Source organism: Sus scrofa, chromosome 3, assembly GCF_000003025.6.
Source record: "Sus scrofa isolate TJ Tabasco breed Duroc chromosome 3, Sscrofa11.1, whole genome shotgun sequence".
Taxonomy (NCBI): Eukaryota; Metazoa; Chordata; class Mammalia; order Artiodactyla; family Suidae; genus Sus; species Sus scrofa.
In genome coordinates, this window is record NC_010445.4 from 32,474,058 (window position 1) to 32,494,514 (window position 20,457).

At 47.8% G+C, this 20,457-nt stretch overlaps 1 protein-coding gene across 3 annotated transcripts in view; it reads left to right on the top strand.

Moving 5' to 3' along the window:
- EMP2 (epithelial membrane protein 2) overlaps positions 1–19,188 on the top strand; it is a 43,750-nt gene extending 24,562 nt beyond the window's left edge. For 2 of the 3 annotated variants that reach the window (XM_021086640.1, XM_021086641.1), the window contains 4 exons: positions 8,682–8,843; positions 11,495–11,585; positions 13,825–13,971; positions 15,470–19,188. In XM_021086640.1, coding sequence (XP_020942299.1) covers positions 8,766–8,843; positions 11,495–11,585; positions 13,825–13,971; positions 15,470–15,657 — 504 coding nt within the window. In that variant the 5' untranslated portion in view covers positions 8,682–8,765 and the 3' untranslated portion in view covers positions 15,658–19,188. The remainder of the gene's footprint in view (positions 1–8,681; positions 8,844–11,494; positions 11,586–13,824; positions 13,972–15,469) is intronic. The other variant, XM_021086642.1, reaches the window with a different exon arrangement.

A 20,457-nucleotide genomic window follows, 5' to 3' on the forward strand; every position in this document is an offset into this window, starting at 1 on the left:
GGTCTGCAAATCGTAAGGCTTCGATTTCTAGACAGGAACTTGAAAAGCTCACCTAGCACAGTTTTCCACCATCAGACAAGGCAGCTGCCCCAACCCGGCCGGCCTCCCAGAACGTCCTGCTCAGCCCCTGAAGAAATCACTGTAGGTAAAACAACATGGTTCTTACTGCTTGGTGAAAGTTGTGCTCGAAGGTGATAGGCTTTGGGGATGTGGTCACTGACTCTTGCAAGATGTGTCCTCTGCAGGGTCTCCTGCTAGGGTCAAAAGGCAGTTGGAGTGGGAGCCAGGAGACCCCTGTTCCTGCTCTCGGTCCCGCTTTGCTGTGGGATCTCAGCTTGTCATGGCCCCTTCTGGCCTCAGTTCCCGCCTCCAAACCCCGGACCTTTATAGTTTTCCCTTTCTAGAACTATAAGTGATGGCAAATAGCTTTCCATGTACTGGGCACAGCAGGGAACAGAGGGGGAATGGATAATAAACAAGTGAACAAATAAGATACTTTCAAATAGTGAAAATTCTCCAAGAAAATAAGCCAGGGCCATGGGATAGATATTGATGGAACAGACAGTCCCGGAGAGGCCGGGCTATTGGGTGATCAGGGACACTTCTCTGAGGAGGAGATGCTTGAGCTGAGACCTGGACAGTGTGGGAGAGAGCCAGCTGAAGTGGAAGCGACAGAGAGCTCCAGGGAGCCCTGCTCGGAGGAACTGAGGCCAGGCCAGGCTGGTGGAGCGCTGAAACCCACAAGGACAAGGGGAGGCAAAAAGGACTGGCATTTAGTATGACATTTTCAGAAGGGAAAAGAAATTTCCGTGAATGGCAAAGATAAATTTGATGCCACCCTGGGTTTGACAGGCCAGCCTTCATCCAATATCTAGCCCAGGGAGCTGTCTATTCTTAGGTATCTCCAGAGAGGGAAGCAGTGCAGGAGTAAAGCATGGGAAAGAGAGAGCATCACTAGTAAGAGCCCTACGGACTGCAGAGGTCGGCCTGTATTGGCCAGAATTACACTTCCGGGGTAACACATTAAAAGTAAAATAATTGTATTTATCCTTTGACCCAGCACTCCTACTTCTAAGAACCTACCCTTCAGAAACACTAACACAAGCATGCAAAGAAATACATGCAAGGATGTTCACTGCAGTGTAGTTTGGAGTAGCAAAAAGTCTGGAAACACCCTAAATGGCCTTCCGTGGGGAACTCGCATAGCCACCCAGTGGAACACTAGGCAGCCATTGCAAGAATGAGGTGGAAACGCTGGAAAAGAAAGATTGTTAAGAGATATAATCAGGTGAGAAAAGCCAGGTTCTTAGCTCTTGACCCCTGCCCCCCGGTAAGCCCTGGATCTGCCCCCCAGCTAAGCGAAATTGGAGCTTGGGCCGGGGGCAGGATCCGGACGGGGCAGGCGCACCCACTCCCTAGTCTAGGGAGGTGTGGGGAAGGACAAAGAAAAGGCCTTGAGGTGGGCTGTCAATGACTGAGCTCCACCAATCCAGAAAGTGGACACTGATGCCCCCTCCAATCAGGATGGGAGGAGCGAGTGAGGGGCGGGACCTGAGGGATGTGTTGCCCGGGTGCAGCCGCCTCCACACGGAAACCTCAGGAGTGGAGAATAAGTGTTCCCACGTAACAAGTATTTCAGGAAGGATGGACAGGGACCTGGGACCCTAAAGGAAAGGAACTCGAAGGTCAGGGATAGAGGTGAAGGGGGGCTTGTTTTTGGTGTAGAGATGCAAGAGTTACCCATTTTTAGTCACTCTTAAAGGTCATGGGAGGCTCTTCTGTTTATGTTACTCACGAATAGTTTCCTCCAAAGCCCTAGGGCCGAGAGTTGTCATTGATTCACCTCGTTTTGTTTTTCACTGGGCAGTCGAATGCCAGACATGGACAATGGAAAGCACCGAGTAGGTGACACATACTTCATATTCAATAATTTTCCTGACACCTGATGATTCAAAGCAGTAGCCACCCTGGTATGCACCTAACTTTTTCCTCACACTGGGCTCAAGACCTAACTTGATCTCTTGTAAAAACTTACTTTTTCTCTGCAGAAGTTTTATTTCTAATATCTGGAATCCCAACTGAAATCACTCCCAGGTGTTCAAGCCGTGCCTCCCAGACTCTAGGCATTTGGGAACCACTTTCAGGTTTTTGCTGAACGACCACCTGTCCTTTTATTTACATAATAATTGTTTTTACCTGACTCATTTTTAAAACTTCAATAAAGTTGTTTTAAAAGGAGACGTTCTATCTCTGCTATAAATGGTATTACTTCTTATAAAAAGAAAGACCCTTAAAAATAAATGTAATAAAATCTAAAAAATGTTGTTAAATTCTAGCTACACACTATGGCCAACCCAAAGTTCAGACTTTTTTTTCTTTTTGTTTAAAAGAAAATTGCTGGAGTACCCACTGTGGTGCAACAGATTGGTGGTGTTTCTGCAGTGCCAAGATGCAAGTTCAATCCCCGGCTAGGCACAGTGGGTTAAAGGATCCGACATTGCAGCTGTGGTGTATGTCGCAACTGTGGCTCCGATCTGATCCCTGGCCTGGGATAAATAAATATATTTTATGTAAATATATGCCATAAATAAAAAAATAAATAAATGAAAGAAAGAAAAGCGCTAAAGGTTAGAGACAGGCTAGCACCAAACTGGGTCTTTTTCCTGGATGTGCTCAGAGGTTTGGGAGGGGGACTCTCTTACTACGTGGTTCACTGCTATTTAATGCCCTATCAATGCACCATCGAAAATCATGCCCTATAACATTTGAATTCCATATGTTGGGAAAGAATTCATTGAAGCCTTTTTTTCCTTTTCTAGCAAGTTTTTGTTTTGTGTCCTCATGTGTTTGTGTCACCTGAGCTGGATTATATGTAAAGCTATTATCACCGTGGAGTTTGGGGCACTGCCTTTGATGTTGGCATTTTGGCATTCCAGCTGATATTAAAGTCACATTCAGTGTGGTGCTTACACTTTTTTGCGAGGGTTGGAAACGCATCTGTTTGGAGGCAGCATGCAATGGTAGCTAAAAATGACGCAGGCCTTAACAAAGGGGATTTGTCTTTTTAAAAGAATTGGAAGAATCTCTGAGCTGGTTCACTGGGTTCCTCTAAGTGACAAGGCACAGAATCACAGCCAAGACCGCCCAGGCTGAGCTCTGCAGCCACATGGCTCCTGGCTTATTGTTGATGAGTCCTGGGGCTTAGCAAGGGGCCTTGGTCATTCGCATGAGGGAATAATGAGTCTCAGGGGTGAGGGTGAGGCTGGCCAGAGAAAGGGTGGAGGGCTTTGTGTAACTCTTTTGGTGGGGAAGCTGGTATCAAAAAAGGCTCTTTTAGGAGTTCCTGTTGTGACTCATCGGTAACAAGCCCGACTAGTATCCATGAAGACTTGGATTTGATCCCTGACCTCGCTCAGTGGGTTAAGGAGCCTGCATTGCTGTGAGCTGTGGTGTAGGTCACAGACTCGGTTTGGATCTGGTGTTGCTGTGGCTGTAGTCTAGGCCTATAGCTGTAGCTCCAATTTGACCCCTAGCCTAGGATCTTACGTATGCCACCGGTGTGGTCCTAAAAAGACCAAAAAAAAAAAAAAGGCTATTTTATTCTTTCAAAAAATAATTTATTGAAGTATAGTTGATTTACAATGTTGTGTTAAATTTCTACTGAAGTGGCTCAGTTACACATGTATATTTTTCATATTTTTTCCATTGCGGTTTATCACAGGATACTGAATATAGTTCCCTGTGCTCTGTAGTAGGATCTTCTTGTTTATCTGTCCTATATAAGAGTTTGCATCTGCTAATTCCAAACCTCCAATCCATCACTCCCCTGCTCCCCCTCCCCCTTAGCAACCACAAGTCTGCTCTTTGTGAATCTGTTTCTGTTTCATAGATATAGTCATTTTGTCATATTTTATTTTATTTTATGTTATCTTTTTTGGCTGTGCCTGCGGCACATGGAAGTTCCAGGCCAGGGCTTGAACCCAAGCCACAGCAGTGACCTGGGCTGCTGCAGTGACAACACTGGATCCTTAACCCGCTGTGCCACAGGAGAACTCCTGTGTCGTATTTTAGATTCCACATATAAGTGATATCATAGGGTATTTGCCCAAAAAGTCTTTTAAATGATTCTATTTCAGATATATCAGTGGAGGCGCAAACTTATTGGGGTGACATTTTGTTGAGAGATTGGATCTTTACAGCATCTCAAAGATATCTCTTACACATGCTGCAACGTGGATGAACCTTGAACACACTGCTAAATGGAAGAAGCCAGACACAAAAAGACAAATCTTGCATCGTTCCATCGAAAGAACTGCCATGAAGTATCCAAAATAGGGGAGTTCCTCTTGTGGTGGAGCAGAAATGGATCCGACTTGTATCCATAAGGATGTGGGTCCCTGGGCTCGCTCAGTGGATTGGGGATCCAGTGTTGCAGTGAGCTGTGGTATAGACTGCAGATGCAGCTCGGTTCCTGCATTGTGACTGTGGTGCAGGCTGGCAGCTCTGATTCGACCCCTAGCCTGGGAAGAACTTCCATATGCTGCAGGGTCTGGCCCTAAAAAAAAAAAAAAAAAAAAAAAAAAAAAAAAAAAAGAAGAGGTATCCAGAATAGACACATCCATAGACGGAAAGCAGATTCATGGTTTCCAGGGGCTGAGTGGAAGGAGGAGTGGGGAGAGACTGCTTCATGAGTACAAGGCTTCCATTCACTGTGAGGGAATGCTCTGGAACTAGATGGTGCTGATGGGTGGACAACCTGCGAATGCACTAAGTGTCATCAGTGGTAAGTTTTTAATCTACGAGCATCTACCACAGTCTAAAAAATACCTCCCAGGAGTTCCCATTGTGGCTCAGTGGAAACAAATCTGACTAGCATCCATGAGGATGCAGGTTCCATCCCTGGCCTCGCTCAGTGGTTGAGGATCTGGTGCTGCCCTGAGCTGCAGTGTAGGTTGCAGAGGCGGCTCAGATCCCATGTTGCTATGGCTGTGGTGTAGGCCGGCAGCTGCAGCTCCCGTTCGACCCTTAGCCTGGGAACCTCCATATGCCACGGGTGTGGCCTCAAAAAGACAAAACATAAAAATAAAAAAATTAAAATTAAAAAAATAAAAAATACCTCCCCAGAGATGACTTTGCAAAGGAAAAATGGACAATGGAGAAATCTCGTGGACATTAAACCTGTAACCAAAGTCAGCATCACCAGTAACAGACATCCTCTCCCCACTGGTGGGACACTCCAGGAGCACACGCGAGTGGGTAGCGTTCAAGACACAAGAGCTGCCCTGAATCCAGTCACTGGGAAGCGTTAGGCAGATGGAGGGAATTCTGACAAGATAAATGGTCAGTACTCTAACAGAATATCCGCACCCCGAAAGGCCAAGAAAAGCGAAGGAATCATTCTAGATTAATGGAGACTGACGAGGCTTGACAGCAAAATGCAATGCATTGTCTTGGATTTGTCCCGGACCGGGAAGACAACCATTAAGACCATGACTGAGATTACTGGAAACATTTGAATGTTGTATCTCACTGTAGGTGAGATAATAATATTATACAACATGAAATTGTCTGTGATCATCATACTGTGGCTGTGTCAGGGCCTATCCTTGTTTTTCAGAGATACCCACCAAAATATTTAAAGTACGGCCTAGGCAACTTACTCTCAAGTGGTTAGAAAAAAAATGTGTGTGCGTGTGTGTCTCTTTGGAAAGAGGGAGAAAGAAACTATTAAAAATAAAATCAGGGAGTTCTCGTTGTGGCGCAGCGGAAATAAATCCGATGAGTATCCATGAGGATGCAGGTTCGATCCCTGGCCTCGATCAGTGGGGTCCGGGGTCAGGAGTGACTGTGAGCTGTGGTTAGGTCACAGATGTGGCTCAGATCCCGGGTTGCCGTGGCCGTGGCGTGGGCTGGCGGCTGTAGCTCCGATTCAACCCCTAGCCTGGGAACTTCCATATGCTGTGGGTGCAGCCCCAAGAAGCAAAAAATAAATTAATTTAATTTAATTTAATTTTAAAAAATCAGGAAGTTCCCGTGTGGCACAGCAGGTTAAGAACCTTGTGCTGCTGCAACTACAGCACAGGTTCAATCCCTGCCCCAGGAACTTCCACAAGCCACAAGTGTGGCCAAAAAAGAGAAAGAAAAAAAAAAAATCAATCCACTTAAAACTGGTGCTATAATGTCATCATAAATAGTGAAAACAAGGTCTGTTTGGATTGTGTTTTTTAGAAGTAAAACTAAAATTAATTTTATGTTCCCTAAAATTTTAGTGACTGGTCATAAATGATTGGAAGGAACAAAGAATGAATTTGGGGGTTGTAGCAGTCACTTGTCCAGCAGGTTTGATTGATGTGACATTTTCACTTGACATTTGCATGTCCTTCAACCAAGATGATGGTCATTTTTGCAAAAATGTGCAAAGACTTAATTTTCCCAAGCATTGTTTTTTTAATTCTTTGATATTCAAATCATTCTTTTGAAAGCTTCCATCCTTCCATTCTTTCTTCTTTCTTCCTTTCTCTCTTTCTTTCCTTTCCTTCCTTCTTTCCCTCCCTCTCTCCCTTCCTTCACCACATCCACAGCATGTGGAAGTTCTGGCACAAGGATCAAACCAATGCCACAGCAGTGACAACACCAAATCCTTAACCCACTAAGCTACCAGGGAATTTTATTTCTTTGAAAGCTTTCTTTCTTTCTTTTTTTTTTTCCTTCTCTTTTTTTAAAAAAAATTATTCAAGTTAATCTTTTTGTTCAGCTGGAACAATTTTTTACATATTAACCCTCAGGTACCTTTTGAGTGATTCTTTAGCGTCACTTTTATCAACTTGACACCACCTTAGTTGTTTTGCAAGATTTCTAATTTTATTTTGTCGTCACTTCCTGTTGTGTATTATTTTGTGTCCAATCATAGTTAAAAAAAATTTTTTTTGAAATCCCAGCAGCTTAACATCCAAAGTCTTATATCCCAGTCACAGTATTTGTCTAAAGTGTGAGGTTTCAATGTATTGTGGCTGCACCATCCCAGCTACTTCATAGTGGGGAGGGAGCATGGAGAACTCACACTTGCTCTTCAGCCTGGAAATGAGCCAGCATTGCTAACAGCCCATTGGCTAGAGTTAGTCACAAGGTGCTAAGCTAATTGCAAGGGAGGCTGGGAATTGCAGTCTTTTCATGACTAGAGAGAGGAAAACATGGTGTTTGCATTGTGTTTGGATGTTGTTCAGATGGGATTAGGTATAAAGAGAAGGGATGTTTTGAGTGCAGATTAATTTTATAAATGCTCATATCATTAGGAAATATCGTCTCCTCTGATCATTTTGCTTTGTTAGGCAGCAGGGACTACGATAATGAATACTCAGCTTCCTCTGGTGCTGTGAGAGCCCCAGGGTATTGCCTGGTGGGTGGGGGATCCAGACCAGCATTTTAGCATACACAGAGCTACTGTTCCTGCCATGGTGCCCTTGGTATGCTGCTTTGGAGACTTGCAATTTTCTTTTTTTTTTTTTTTTTTTTTTGAGTTACAGAGGTTTTTTTAAAAAAACTTTAAGTTCTTTTCTATTATAGTTCATTACAAGATGTCTATAATATATATCAGGACCTTGTTGTTTATCTGTTGTATACGCAATAGATTGCATCTGCTAATCCCAAACTCCTAATATTTCCCTCCCCCCCTTTCCCCTTTGGTAATCATCGGTTTGTTTTCTGTCTGTGAGTCTGTTTTTATTCTGCAAACAAGTTCATCTGTATCCTTTTTTTAAGATTCCACTTATATGAGTGATATCATATGATATTTGTCTTTATCTATTTCATTTAGTACGACAATCCCCAGATCCATCCATGTTGCTGTAAATGGCATTTTTCATTCTTTTTAATGGCTGAGTAGTATTCCACTGTATATATGTACCACATTTTTATTCATTCATCTGTCCTGTCAGTGGACATTGTTTGCTTCTACATCTTGGCTATTGTAGATTGTACTGCAGTGAACATTGTGGTGTATGTATCTGTTCAAATTGGAGTTTTCATTTTTCCTGGATATATGCCCAGGAGTGGTATAGCTATTTTTAGTTTTTTTTTTTTTTTTTTGTCTTTTTGTCTTTTGTTGTTGTTGTTGTTATTATTGTTGTTGTTGTTGTTGCTATTTCTTGGGCCGCTCCCACGACATATGGAGGTTCCCAGGCTAGGGGTCCAATCGGAGCTGTAGCCACCGGCCTACACCAGAGCCACAACAACGTGGGATCCGAGCCGCGTCTGCAACCTACACCACAGCTCACGGCAACGCCGGATCGTTAACCCACTGAGCAAGGGCAGGGACCGAACCCGCAACCTCATGGTTCCTAGTCGGATTCGTTAACCACTGCGCCACGACGGGAACTCCTATTTTTAGTTTTTTAAAGGACCTCCATACTGTTCTCCAAAGTGGTTGCACCAACTTACAATTTGCAGCAACAGTATAGGAAGGTACCCTTTGCTCTGTACTGAGTTCGAGATTTTAATTGGTCCTCACCCTCCTCCACAAGGAATATTTGGCATCTGGATGCAACAAAGAACAGCTCCTAATGCCAGACCTTGTCCACTAACGTCTCCAGGTAAAGGGGAGATGGAAAGAGCTGTTTAAGATTTTCTAAAATCCTATGAAAAGTTGCTTACTTGCCATTTTCCTGTTGCTTTATCCCTGACAGATTTGAGTTTCTTTCACCCTCTTTAGCCCCTCCCTCTTTCTGGCCTTCCGACGCTACTTGGTGGCCCCACCGTGACCCGTGAAAATGTTGGTGCTTCTGGCTTTCATCATCATCTTCCACATCACGTCCGCAGCGTTGCTTTTCGTCGCCACCATCGACAATGTAAGTTCCCTTTGCTTTCGACTGTCCCGGCAGCCCTGGATCCTAGAGTCCGTAGAAGCAGGATAGAGAACTCCCCCAAGGTGATGACAGTTAGGGCTTTTTTTTTTCTTTTTTGTCTTTTTAGGGCCGCACCCATGGCATATGGAGGCCCCCAGGCTAGGGGTGGAATTGGAGCTGTAGCTGCTGGCCTACACCACAGCTCACGGCAATGCCGGATCCTTAACCCATGGAGCCAGGCCAGGGATCAAACCTGCAACCTCATGGTTCGTAGCTGGATTCATTTCTGCTGCGCCACAGCGGGAATGTCAGACAGTTTGGGGTTATCCTCGCTTCCGGAGCACACCCATCTCCCAGCCCGGCCTGAGGGCTGTTGGGCTCAGTGTGGGGGTTTGAAGCGTCCCACGTGTAGGTGTGTGTGGGCTGGGGACCTTAGTCCGTTCACCTGATGCCCCGGCAGAGCCTGGCAAGATGCCTCAGCTGTAGGAAGCCCTTTGACCATGTGACTTAAACTCTGCCCTCCTCATGTCATTTTCTCACCCTCTGCGTTGTTGTCACTGGGGCTGGGTCATTCTCTCTGGCGGGTGGTCCTGTACCTTGCAGGATATGGAGCAGCATCCGTAGTCTTTACCTGCTTGAGGCCAGGAGCACTCCTGTCCCTCGTTGTGATGCCCCCAAATGTCTTCAGACATTGTCAGATGGCCCGTGGGAGGCAAAAAAATTGCCTTGCTTGGGAGTTCCTGTTGTGGCTCTATAGGTTATGAACCCGACTAGTATCCATGAGGACATGGGTTTGATCTGGCCTCGCTCAGTGGGTTAGGATCCAGGGTTGCCATGAGCTGTGGTGTCGGTCACAGCTGCAACTTGGATCCGGCATTGCTGTGGCTGTGGTGTAAGCTGGCAGCTGCAGGTCGGATTCAGCCCCTAGCCTGGGAACCTCCATATGCCGCAGGTGTGGCCCTAAAAAGCAAAAAACAAAACAAAAACAAAAGAAACATTGTTGCTTGAGGACCATTTCCCTAGATGCCCCCCTCCCAGGTGACCCATCCAAGTGATCTTTGCCCCTCCTGCCCCTGACATCTCCTTACCTGCAGGATTCTGCATTGCTAGTCCACCTGGCCAAGTCCTTCCCAGCAGTGCTCATGCTTGGAAACTTCCCTCCCCTGCCTCTGCTCCCCAGATGGAATTCTCTCTTTGAGTCTCCAGATCGCAGTCATATGGCGGGCATGCATTTGCTAAACAGCCTATTGGAATGGATGAGGTCCTTCCTGGCAGGAAATGAAGCTTCTAACCAGCGGTCCCATATGACCCACACCCTGATCCAAAGGCCTGGCTTCAGTCCTGTTCATTTCAAACTGCAGAGTCAGAAACTCTGCTCAGAAAGCCAAAAAGTGTACCGTACAAGTGGCCTTCAGGTCTGGCTGCATTTAGCCCCTTGTTGATTGATCATCCTAACTTAACAACACAGAGTAGGACCACACCTGTCACTCAGAGGGCTCACTCTGGCAGGTCCTGCACTCAGCCCTTGAAGGCACATCATCTCATCTGACCTTTACCTCGAGTCTAGGAGATGGAGCTCCTGGCTTCATTTTATGATCAGGGAACTGGGCCTTAAGGCAGTTAGGGCACCCGCTGGAATTTACACCATGGTAAGTGGCAGAGCGGGGATTTGAACCATTCCAGAGGCTGCTGGCCCTAGAGCCTGTACAGCAGATGAGTGCAGTGATTAGGTCTGGATTCTTGGAAGTTCTCGAAGAGCTGTAATGAGTGGCCAGGCCAGGGACCACATGGATGCTGTGAGTTAAAGTCTTGGGAACTGTCCAAAGGGCCTACTCTATGAACTCAATGGCTTTGAATGTTCTTTTCAAATCGCCTCTTTCTGTTTCTTGCATCCTTTGGGATCCTGAAAAGGTCCCAGACACAGTGACAGGGATAGACACACATTAGGGGCAGGAAAACCATCAGCCACAGCACTAGTTAATTCTCTGGAACACCCCTGGGGTGTTTGGTACTGTGGCACTTCCTGTGAAGACACAGATGGCATTTTTGCCAATCGGTGAGTCATACAGTCTTTGTTATGAGTTAAGCATGGTGCTTGGCTCTGTCGCCAGGCACATGGTGGGAGCTCGGTGAATCTCTCTTGACTGGCAGGATGGACAAGGGGACTCCAGTCACTGGGTGCAGAAGGAAGGCCCGCTGGGGGCAAAGAGACATGGAAGCACTGGGATGGAAGGCAGGAGAGTCTCATCTGATCATTTCATCCATGACAGCCTGGCCTCCTGGCTCTCACACTTTCCTCTCTGCATTGTTGCTCCTGTAGTTCTTACAGGATTCACCACTGCAGGTCTTACTACCACCAGCTGAGTCTTACCCCCTCACCCCACATCCTGGGAGGGCCTGGGCCTTCCCTTTGCTCAGATCAGCAGCATGGGTGTCATCCGGGAGCCTGTTAGCAAAGCAGACTCTCAGGCCCCACCCCAGATCTCTCAATACTCAGAATCCGCACTTGAATGATCCCAGGTGATCTGCACACACACCGCAGATCAAGAAGCACTGGGCCGGGATCTTCATTGACCCCTGTGCCTCGCACCCGATTAGGGGCCCTATTTTCATAACCAATAAATACCTTTCCCCGCTTCCGTTCTGTGACACAGGCCTGGTGGGTAGGAGAGGAGTTTTTCGTGGATGTCTGGAGAGTGTGTGTCAACAACACGAATTGTACAGAACTAGATGACACCATGCAAGGTGAGTGTGAAGCTGAGGGGAGAAAAAAGACCCCTCGGGAGCAAGTCTTCCCCGTGGTCTGAGTCCTCATCCCGCCTCAGTCACAATATGTGCAGGGGACCTGACTGCCGCTGAGGGCGTGCTAAGCAGGGTTCAGCATGGGCTGGGGACAGGAGGGGCATGGGAAAGCTGGAGGCCGGAGGGCACCAACCCCAGCAATGCAGGGCCCCACCCTTCTCCCCTCCCCCCTTTTTTTTTGGTCTTTTTAGGGCCGCGCCCACGGCATATGGAGGTTCCCAGGCTAAGGGTCAAATCGGAGGTAGCTGCCAGCCTACACCACAGCTCACGGCAATGGCAGGTCCTTAACCCACTGAGTGAGGCCAGGGATCGAACCCATGTGCTCATGGATGCTGGTCCGGTTCATTACTGCTGAGCCACAATGAGAACTTCTCTCTTCTTTCTCAGCCAAGCAGAGCTTCCCTTCCTCACCCCTTCTCAGCTTCTGCCCTCATCTAGAATCTTCTCCCCACTCCTCTTTTTAGAGCTGATTTACAATGTTCTGTCAATTTGTGCTGTACAGCAAAGTGACCAGTTATACATACGTATACATTCTTTTTTCCGCTTTATCCTCCATCCTGCTCCATCACAAGTGAGTGGAGGTAGTTCCCTGTGCTAGGCAGCAGGACCTCATTGCTTGTCCACTCCAGATGCAGTAAGTTGCATCCCGCTCCTCTTTTATTCAAGCCTCGACTCTAAATAGGCTTGGAGACATCCGTGTTGCTTCCCTGCATCTCAGCAGCCTCCTGAGTAGAAACCTGAGAGCTGGCTCCTTTAAGAGTTGCGTGACCCACCTCAGGCAGGGCTCAGCATCTCAGTAGCCTCAACTGTAAATTCAGGTGAGAGCAAAGCTCCAGCCTCTGTGCTACAGCTAAAGCAGAAGAATGTGGTTTGCAGATCCGGAAAATCCTACCTGAAAACTTGCTAACCCCTCACCTTCATTGTGGAGTGAAGGGTTCATTTTCTGTTGCAGAACTGATGGAAGAAGTGCTTTGGCTCCTGGTCCCCGGTGATGGACTGGACACCCATGAAGTCTAAGTATATCCCAAATATACTTCCATGGGACATACTTATCCTAAAATGTTGTTGTTGTTTAAATGATATTCGCATTTAACAACATCCTGTTTTTGTGCTTGTTTTTGTTCGTTTCCCAAATCTAGGAATCCTATTTAGGAAGCAAGGGGCCTTGCTCATGGGGTCCTAAGTTCTTACCGTTCCATCAATATCAATACCGATATTCATAATAAAAGCAAAGATACCAATAGGCATCATCTACTGAAGGTTTACTGCAAGGCACTTGGCTAAGTTCTTTGTATAAGGCATCTCCTCCTTATGACCACTGGCCCTGTTTTGAGATGGGGAACTGAAGAGTTCCCTGGTGGCCTAGCAATTAAGGATCTGGCATTGTCACTGCTATAGCTCAGGTCACTGCTGAGGTACGGGTTCAGTCCTTGGCCTGGGAATTTCTGCATGCCATGGATGCGACCAAAAAAAAAAGGAGGGGGGAAACTGAGGCACAGAGCAGAAACCCAAGGCCACAAAGTCAGGAGTAAATGACAGAGGCAGGATCCCACAGAGCCCTTTCAAAGGGTCACTCAGCCCCGTGATCCCCATGACTCCAAGAATCACTCTGGAGGTCTTTTTAAGGTACAGACCCCCCAATCCTGACCTAACCCATCCCATTCTGACTGTCGTCTCTGTGAGGATGGAGGTTTGATCTCTGGCCTCACTCACTGGGTTAAGGATCCAATGTTTCCATGCGCTGGTGGATCACAGATGGCAGCCCAGATCCCGCGTGGCTGTGGCTGTGGCGTAGGCCAGCAGCTGCAGCTCTGACCTGACACCCTAGCCTGGGAACTTTTATAAGCCACAGGCGCGGCTTTAAAAAGAAAAAAACAAAAAACCCCTGACCATGAGCCACGCATTTGAGGGCAAAACCCAGATGGGGAAGACAGCACAGCAAGTGGTTCTTATTCCCTTTTCCGGAGAAGGACGTTGATCGTCTGGTCAAGTGCACACATGGACACTGGGGGGAGGGTGTGGGCAGGACTCCTTGGCTGCCCTTGTGCTCATTCTGTGCAGATGGAGCTTGGTGCCCTTTGGCCTCCTATCATCCCTGCTCTGGAGCTGTCACTGTGCACCTGAGGGGCCCGGGTGGTCTGTGGTCCTCAGACGTGCCATCCCGCCTTTGTTCCCCCCACAGAGTTCTCCACGGTGCAGGCGGTCCAGGCCACCATGATCCTGTCCACCATCCTCTGCTGCATCGCCTTTCTGATCTTCGTGCTCCAGCTCTTCCGCCTCAAGCAGGGAGAGAGGTTTGTCTTAACCTCCATCATCCAGCTCATGTCATGTAAGTAAAACAGGGGGCTTCCTGGAATCGGCACTCCCTTCCCAGCTGATCATGCGTGGAAGCCAGAGGCATGTGGCAGATGGGGACATGGAAGGGAGAGGTGGCTGCTGTGCCATGGCAGGATGTTTTATGCTTCAGAGTTTGGGTTTAGTTTGGGGGTCAGGAAAGCCGTCCCAAAGACGTGAGGCCGGAGCTGGGATCTGTAGGGTAAGCAGGAGGTGCCATCTAGAATGTGCCCTCTTGGTACAGAGGGGAGAGGCATAGGCTTCCCCAAGAAAAACCAGGTCCTTAACCTCCTCCTGCCATTAATGTCTGTGAATGTTGGTGATTCAGTGAGGTTGCTTTTGGCTGCAAGTAAGAGAAGAATCCAATTAACTATGACTTTAGCCACAAAAAACTTTCCTTTTTTATATAACAAATAGCTTGAAGGTGGAAGGTGCCTAGAGTTGATCTGGCAGCTCAGCATCATCAAGAGACCCTATTCTTTCCATCTTTCCACGCTGTTGCCTTCAGAGTTGGAAGATGACAGCAATGACCTCCTCATGACCCCAAAAAGGCTGCTGTAGCTCCAGACATTCATCCTGACCTAGTTGTTTCTAAAGCAGTAAGCAAGGAGACACACAGCAATAAAAAATGCTTTCTCCTCCCTCAGCTCCCTCTTTTCAGGGAGTAATATTTTTACCTGAAGAATTTCCTGTGGCCAGAACTGGAATACCTAGAACCATAGACTATAACAAATGAATAGGAACAAGATTGCCAAGGGGGTTGGCAAACTATGGCCCATGGACCAAATCTGGCTCACTGCTGTTTTTGCAAATAAAATATTATTGGAAGACAGCCCCACCCATTTGTTTTTGCATTGTCCATGGCAGCTTTCATGCTATGACAGCAGAGCTGAGTAGTTGTGACAGAAACCTTATGTGCCCTGCAGAGCAAACCACTTCTTGCCTGTCTGTTCCATGGCTTGGACCAGTTATGACCCTCCTGGCTGGGTAGTTAGCTGTCCAGATAACATTGGGTTCAGGTAGCAAGAATGGGATGGAGGGAGTTCCCATTGTGGCTCAGTGGGTTAAGAACCCAACTAGTATCGGTGAGGATGCGGGTTCGATCCCTGGCCTCACTCCGTGGGTTAAGGATCTGGCATTGCCATGAACAGGTCGCAGACATGGCTCGGATCTGACATTGCTGGGGCTGTGGTGTAGGCTGGCAGCTGTAGCTCTGACTCAACCCCTAGCCTGGGAACCACCACGTGCCATGGGTTTGGCCCTAAAAACCAAAAAAAAAAAAAAAAAAAAAAAAAAAAAAGTGGGGTGGGGAGGAAAATGGCTCCAGGGCAGGCAGCAGTATTCTGCCCCAAAATAATAGTTGTCAGCTTTCCAAGAGACTAAAATAAATACCTCCTGATAGTAAAAGCTGAAGGGCTCTGCCATCGTCCCCTCGGGTCCTCAGTGCGTGCTGTAGTCTGTCATTCATTTGGACCCTGGCTTTCTTCCAACAGGCCTGTGTGTCATGGTTGCAGCTTCCATTTACACAGACCGGCGCAAAGACATTCACGACGGCAACCCCCAACTGTATGCCTCGACCTTGGACGGCAGCTATGGCTACTCCTTCATCCTGGCCTGGGTGGCCTTTGCTTTCACCTTCATTAGTGGCCTCATGTACCTGATACTGAGGAAGCGCAAATAGAGCCCAGGAGCTGGGTCGCTTTCACTGCAGCACAAAATCCACCTTCAGATAACCGTTTTGTATATAATCCATTTTTTTTGTGTGTGGTTTTTCTAGCAAACATTGTTCCTTTTTTTTTTTTTTTTTTGCTTTTTAGGGCTGCACCTGTGGCATATGGAGGTTCCCAGGCTAGGGGTTGAATCTGAGCTGTAGCCACCGGCCCACACCACAGCCACAGCAATGCCAGATCTGAGCCGTGTCTGCGACCTATACCACAGCTCACGGCAACGCCGGATCCTTCACCCACAGAGCAGGGCCAGGGATTGAATGCGCGTCCTCATGGATACCAGTCGGGTTCGTTACCATTGAGCCACAGCAGGAACTCCAAACACTGTTTCGTTTGAAAGGCAAAAAGAAGTGAAGAGGTTTTGCATTCTTGAGATCAGAGAACAGACGACGAAGGCTGGAATTCAGAGCTCCCGCCCCGCCGAAAGCCTCTGTACGACAAAGCCAGAAATCCAGCCATGCTCACGTCCAAAGGTGTTCAGCAAGATCTTTCTTAACCACGGGGATGTCCTGTGATATGGCAAGAGGCCAAGAAAGCGAGGACTCGGGGGACATCTCCCCCTAGGTTTGGGCCACAATCGGCCCCCCTGACGTCAGCTTCCCTTCCCAAATCTCTCAGTAACGGAGGGTGGTGAGGGGGTCTGGGTGAGGCAGGAAACCTTGGCTGTTTAGCCACGTTCCATTTTAGAAAGAGGTGTAGCCCCCAGTGTTCTGTCTACATCCAGACCAGACCCCCTAACCCTCCTACAGGTCCAGAAAGTGCCACTCAAATTAGCTGTCAGTGTCACCTGCTTGCCTAGGAGAGGTGATCTTTAACCGGGGGGTCAGATTTAGGCTCGTCCTCATCTCAACATGTGATCCCTAGAATACTTTGTAAAATGCAAGCTATCGGAGCCCCTCCCTAGACCTGTAGAATCAGAGTCTTCAGAGTTGGGGCCCAGGAACCTGCATTTCTAATAAGCTCCTCAGTGACACCCAGATGCCTTACAGCTGAGGGCCACGGTCCCGGGACCGAGTGAACAGAGCTGCCTCGTAAATGCTCAAGCTCTTATTGTGTGGAGATGGGGAGATGGTCTAGACCCCACCGGAGGCCCAAACCTTGCCTCCATCAGCAGTTCGTCCTTCACTGTCTCGTCCACAGCTGCTCACATCTGGACCACCCACACACCAGCCCCAGGCCTTGTACTCCCATAGCCAGACACCCTGGGGGGTGCAGCCTCCATCGTCACCCAACTCAGAAGCCCTCTGCCTTCTAAGGCTGCCTGGCCTCTGCTAACCATTTCTGGAGCCTCCGAGGACCACCCATCATTCATCCTTCCGTCCATCCATCCATCCATCAGCATAAATCATGGGATGCTTGTGCCGGGCACTGTCGAGACGGTCTCTCTCCCTGAGGGGCTCACCCTCTAACGGAGGAGACAAATTAAAAGCCAATTAGAAAAATGAATTGTACACAGCGCTGAAGGCTGCAGAGAACACAACCAAGGATTCAGGAGAGAGGCCCATGGGGTGGGAGGGAGGCTGCTCTATGCCTGCCTGTTTTTCAAAGCTCCTGGGGGATTTAGACCTGCTGAAATGTCACTCCGCGTAGCCTGTGCGGAGGCGCCAATGGGGCTGTAGTCTGTCTGTGTTACAGCCAGAGACCACTTCCTCCCTCGGATGGGCCCGGGGTCCCCACAGTGACCGGGCCGTGGGAGGATCCCCAATGGTCGCGGCATGAGAGCTACTTGGGGGATGCCTGCCAGGGTTCAGAGATGGGCTGCCGGCGATTCTGAGCCTCTGGGAAGCTGGTACTCAACATGGTGAGGTGTGTGGCAGTGTGGTGGCCCCATCAAGTGCCGAAGGAAGAGGCTCTTTGCAGCTCACCATCCTCTTCCTCGTGTGTGGTGAGCCTGCCGCTGGGAGGTATGCCTGGGACCCATCTGTGCATGTCAGCTCTGGCGCCGTGGAAATGACCTGCTCAGTGGAGTGAAGATTTGCCATCAGCCTAGTTCCAGGGGAGCTGGGGAAATACCTGGTTCGAGTCACTTTAGGGCCACTGTGGACACTTCTTTAGCTCAGGGTTTAGTTTCCTCTCCATCTGCCTATGCACTCATTCATTCATTCATTCAGTTTCAACAAGATATTAAGTGCTTACTGCATTCCAAGAACTACGCAGGGCTCTGAAAACACAGGGACAAGCAAATCCAAACATACTTCTGAGACAGAACCCACTCCCCACAGAGGGGCCACCAGCACAGTACAGGGGGACAAGGGGCCAGAGGCTGGACAAATGGTCACCTCCTGCCTCAACGGAAAACTGTCTTTAGGCAGGTTCTGGGTCACACCTCTGGGGCTGGCAGGATGCTATGCAAGCCTCATGGAGGAAAGTGGGTCTGGGTTCCCCAAGCTTTCAACTCAGGTGGCTTTCCTATAGTTCCCTTGTAGCCACAATGGAAACAAACAAAACCCCTTAGAACCAGAAATCTGGAAAGTCTTATTCCCAAGCCATGTATGAATTTCCTTCCCCCAAAAGCTTCAGAATGGGTATCTGAAATGATCTGGCTGGTCTCCACTGGTGTATAGCACTCAGTGCCCACATGTATCTGCGATGCCAAGGTTTTGTGAAACAGGAGAGCTGCCTTTTCCCCCATGTCATGACGTGCCCCAGAGAAGTGGGAAAGAGGCGACGGCATGAGTGAGAAAATACCCAGTCTTCTAAACCCCATCTGTAGATTCAGCCCTCGCTTGGTGCTTTTGACTGGTGATTCAAGAACAACAACAAAGAAGATTAGCTGAGACATCCTAGAAGCAGCTATTAGGACCAAATATATTACTGGTAACAACTGCCTTTGAGGGAACTGTAGTTTGCATATTTTAGGACATTTTTATAAAGTACTGTAATTCTTTCATGGAGGGGCTATGGATGGAGACAGACTAACTCATTTTGTTACTTGCATTAAAATTACTTTGGGACTCTGTTCAAGTGAGTTTGGAGAAGGCTTGATTTGTTGCTTGGCATGGATGTAAATACTCATACCTGAATATGGGAGACTTGGAGACGCCCCCCCGGCCCCACACTGTCTGCTATGGGTTGTGCACCTGTGCGTATCCCTAATCACAGGATGAAGTCCTAGGATGCTCTGTATTTGCTGATGGTGAAGAAACCTAGACCCCCAAGCCCACACATAAGCACACTAAGCATGGTAGCTTGAATAGAAGCTGTAGCATCATTTAAAATCTGCCTGGGTGGGAATTACTAAACTCGCTAATAGTTGAAAGGTGACTTACAATACAGGAGGTTGGCTAGTTTCATATATTAGGGGGCGGTGGTGGTGCGAGGAAGGGCCTAGAGGCAAAGTTTGAATCTTGTTTTGGGGACAAATGTGATCTTAGAGTAGTTAGAGACTTTCTACTTAATGTGCCTTTAAAGTAGTCCATTTTCTATGTTTTGTATAATCTGAAACTGTACATTGAAAAATAAAGTTTAAAACCAAATTGCCCAGAGCAACAGACTCTAATGTTCCCAGTGACAGTGTCTAGGGTAAGAAGGTGTGTTGGGTGGCAGGGGGTTATTTGATCTCTCATCAAGATGATAATGTGTAGGAGTTCCCGTTGTGGCTCAGTGGTTAATGAATCCGACTAGCTGAGGTTGAGGGTTCGATCCCTGGCCTCGCTCAGTGGGTTAAGGATCTGACATTGCCGTGAGCTGTGGTGTAGGTCGCAGGTGTGGCTCGGATCCTGAGTTGCTGTGGCTCTGGCGTAGGCTGGTGGCTACAGCTCTGATTAGACTCCTAGCCTGGGAACCTCCATATGCCGCAGGAGTGGCCCTAGAAAAGGCAAAAAGACAAAAAAAAAAAAAAAAAAAAAAAAAAAAAAAAAGGACAAGAAAAAGAGATGATAATGTGTGGCTTTTACAGTGAGCCATGAAGGAATCACAGTGGGATGATGTCTCACCCCCCTGCTGATTTATTATTATTATTATTATTGTGTTTTTAGCGCCACACCTGCACCATATGGACGTTCCCAGGCTAGGGGCCATTTCCCAGAGGCCATTGCAAAATGAAAATGTGGGGCTGTTTGTCCAAATATCATTAAGAATTTTAGGAGTTCCCTGTGAGCTCGGTGGGTTAAGAATCTGGTGTTGTCATTGCTGTGGTTCAAGTTGCTGCTGTGGCTTCGGTTCGATCCGGTTTTGTCGCCAGTCCTCTTCTGTCTCTATTTTTTGTTTGTTTTTGTCTTTTTAGGGCTGCACCCATGGCATATGGAGTTTCCCAGGCTAGGGGTCAAATCCGAGTTGCAGCTGCTGGCCTCCACCACAGCCACAGCAATGCCAGATCTGAGCCGCGTCTGCGACATGCACCATGGCTCACAGCCACATCCAGCCACACCAGATCCTTAACCCATTGAGTGAGGCCAGGGATCAAATCCGTGTCCTCATGGCTCCTAGTCAGATTCGTTACTGCTGAGCCACAACGGGAACTCCTTCTTTTGTCTGTCTTTAATAAAGACTCCTGCTTTAAAGAGTTGGGTGATGATGGAAATAAAATTATCATAATAGCATACTCTCCTAAAAAAAGAAAAATTCAACCAGAGAGAGCGCGAGAGAGCTCTTGAATTTTTCCCTAAGGAATGCCCAAAGTAGCAAAAACCCTCTGTCTCTCTTGAAGACCCACATTCGGGGGTTGCAAACGAAAACCTTCAGGGGCCACTGTCAATTTTCTTTGTGTTTCTAGTTTTATTTTGGCTTTTGTCCCTGGGGCGGGTGGCTGGTGG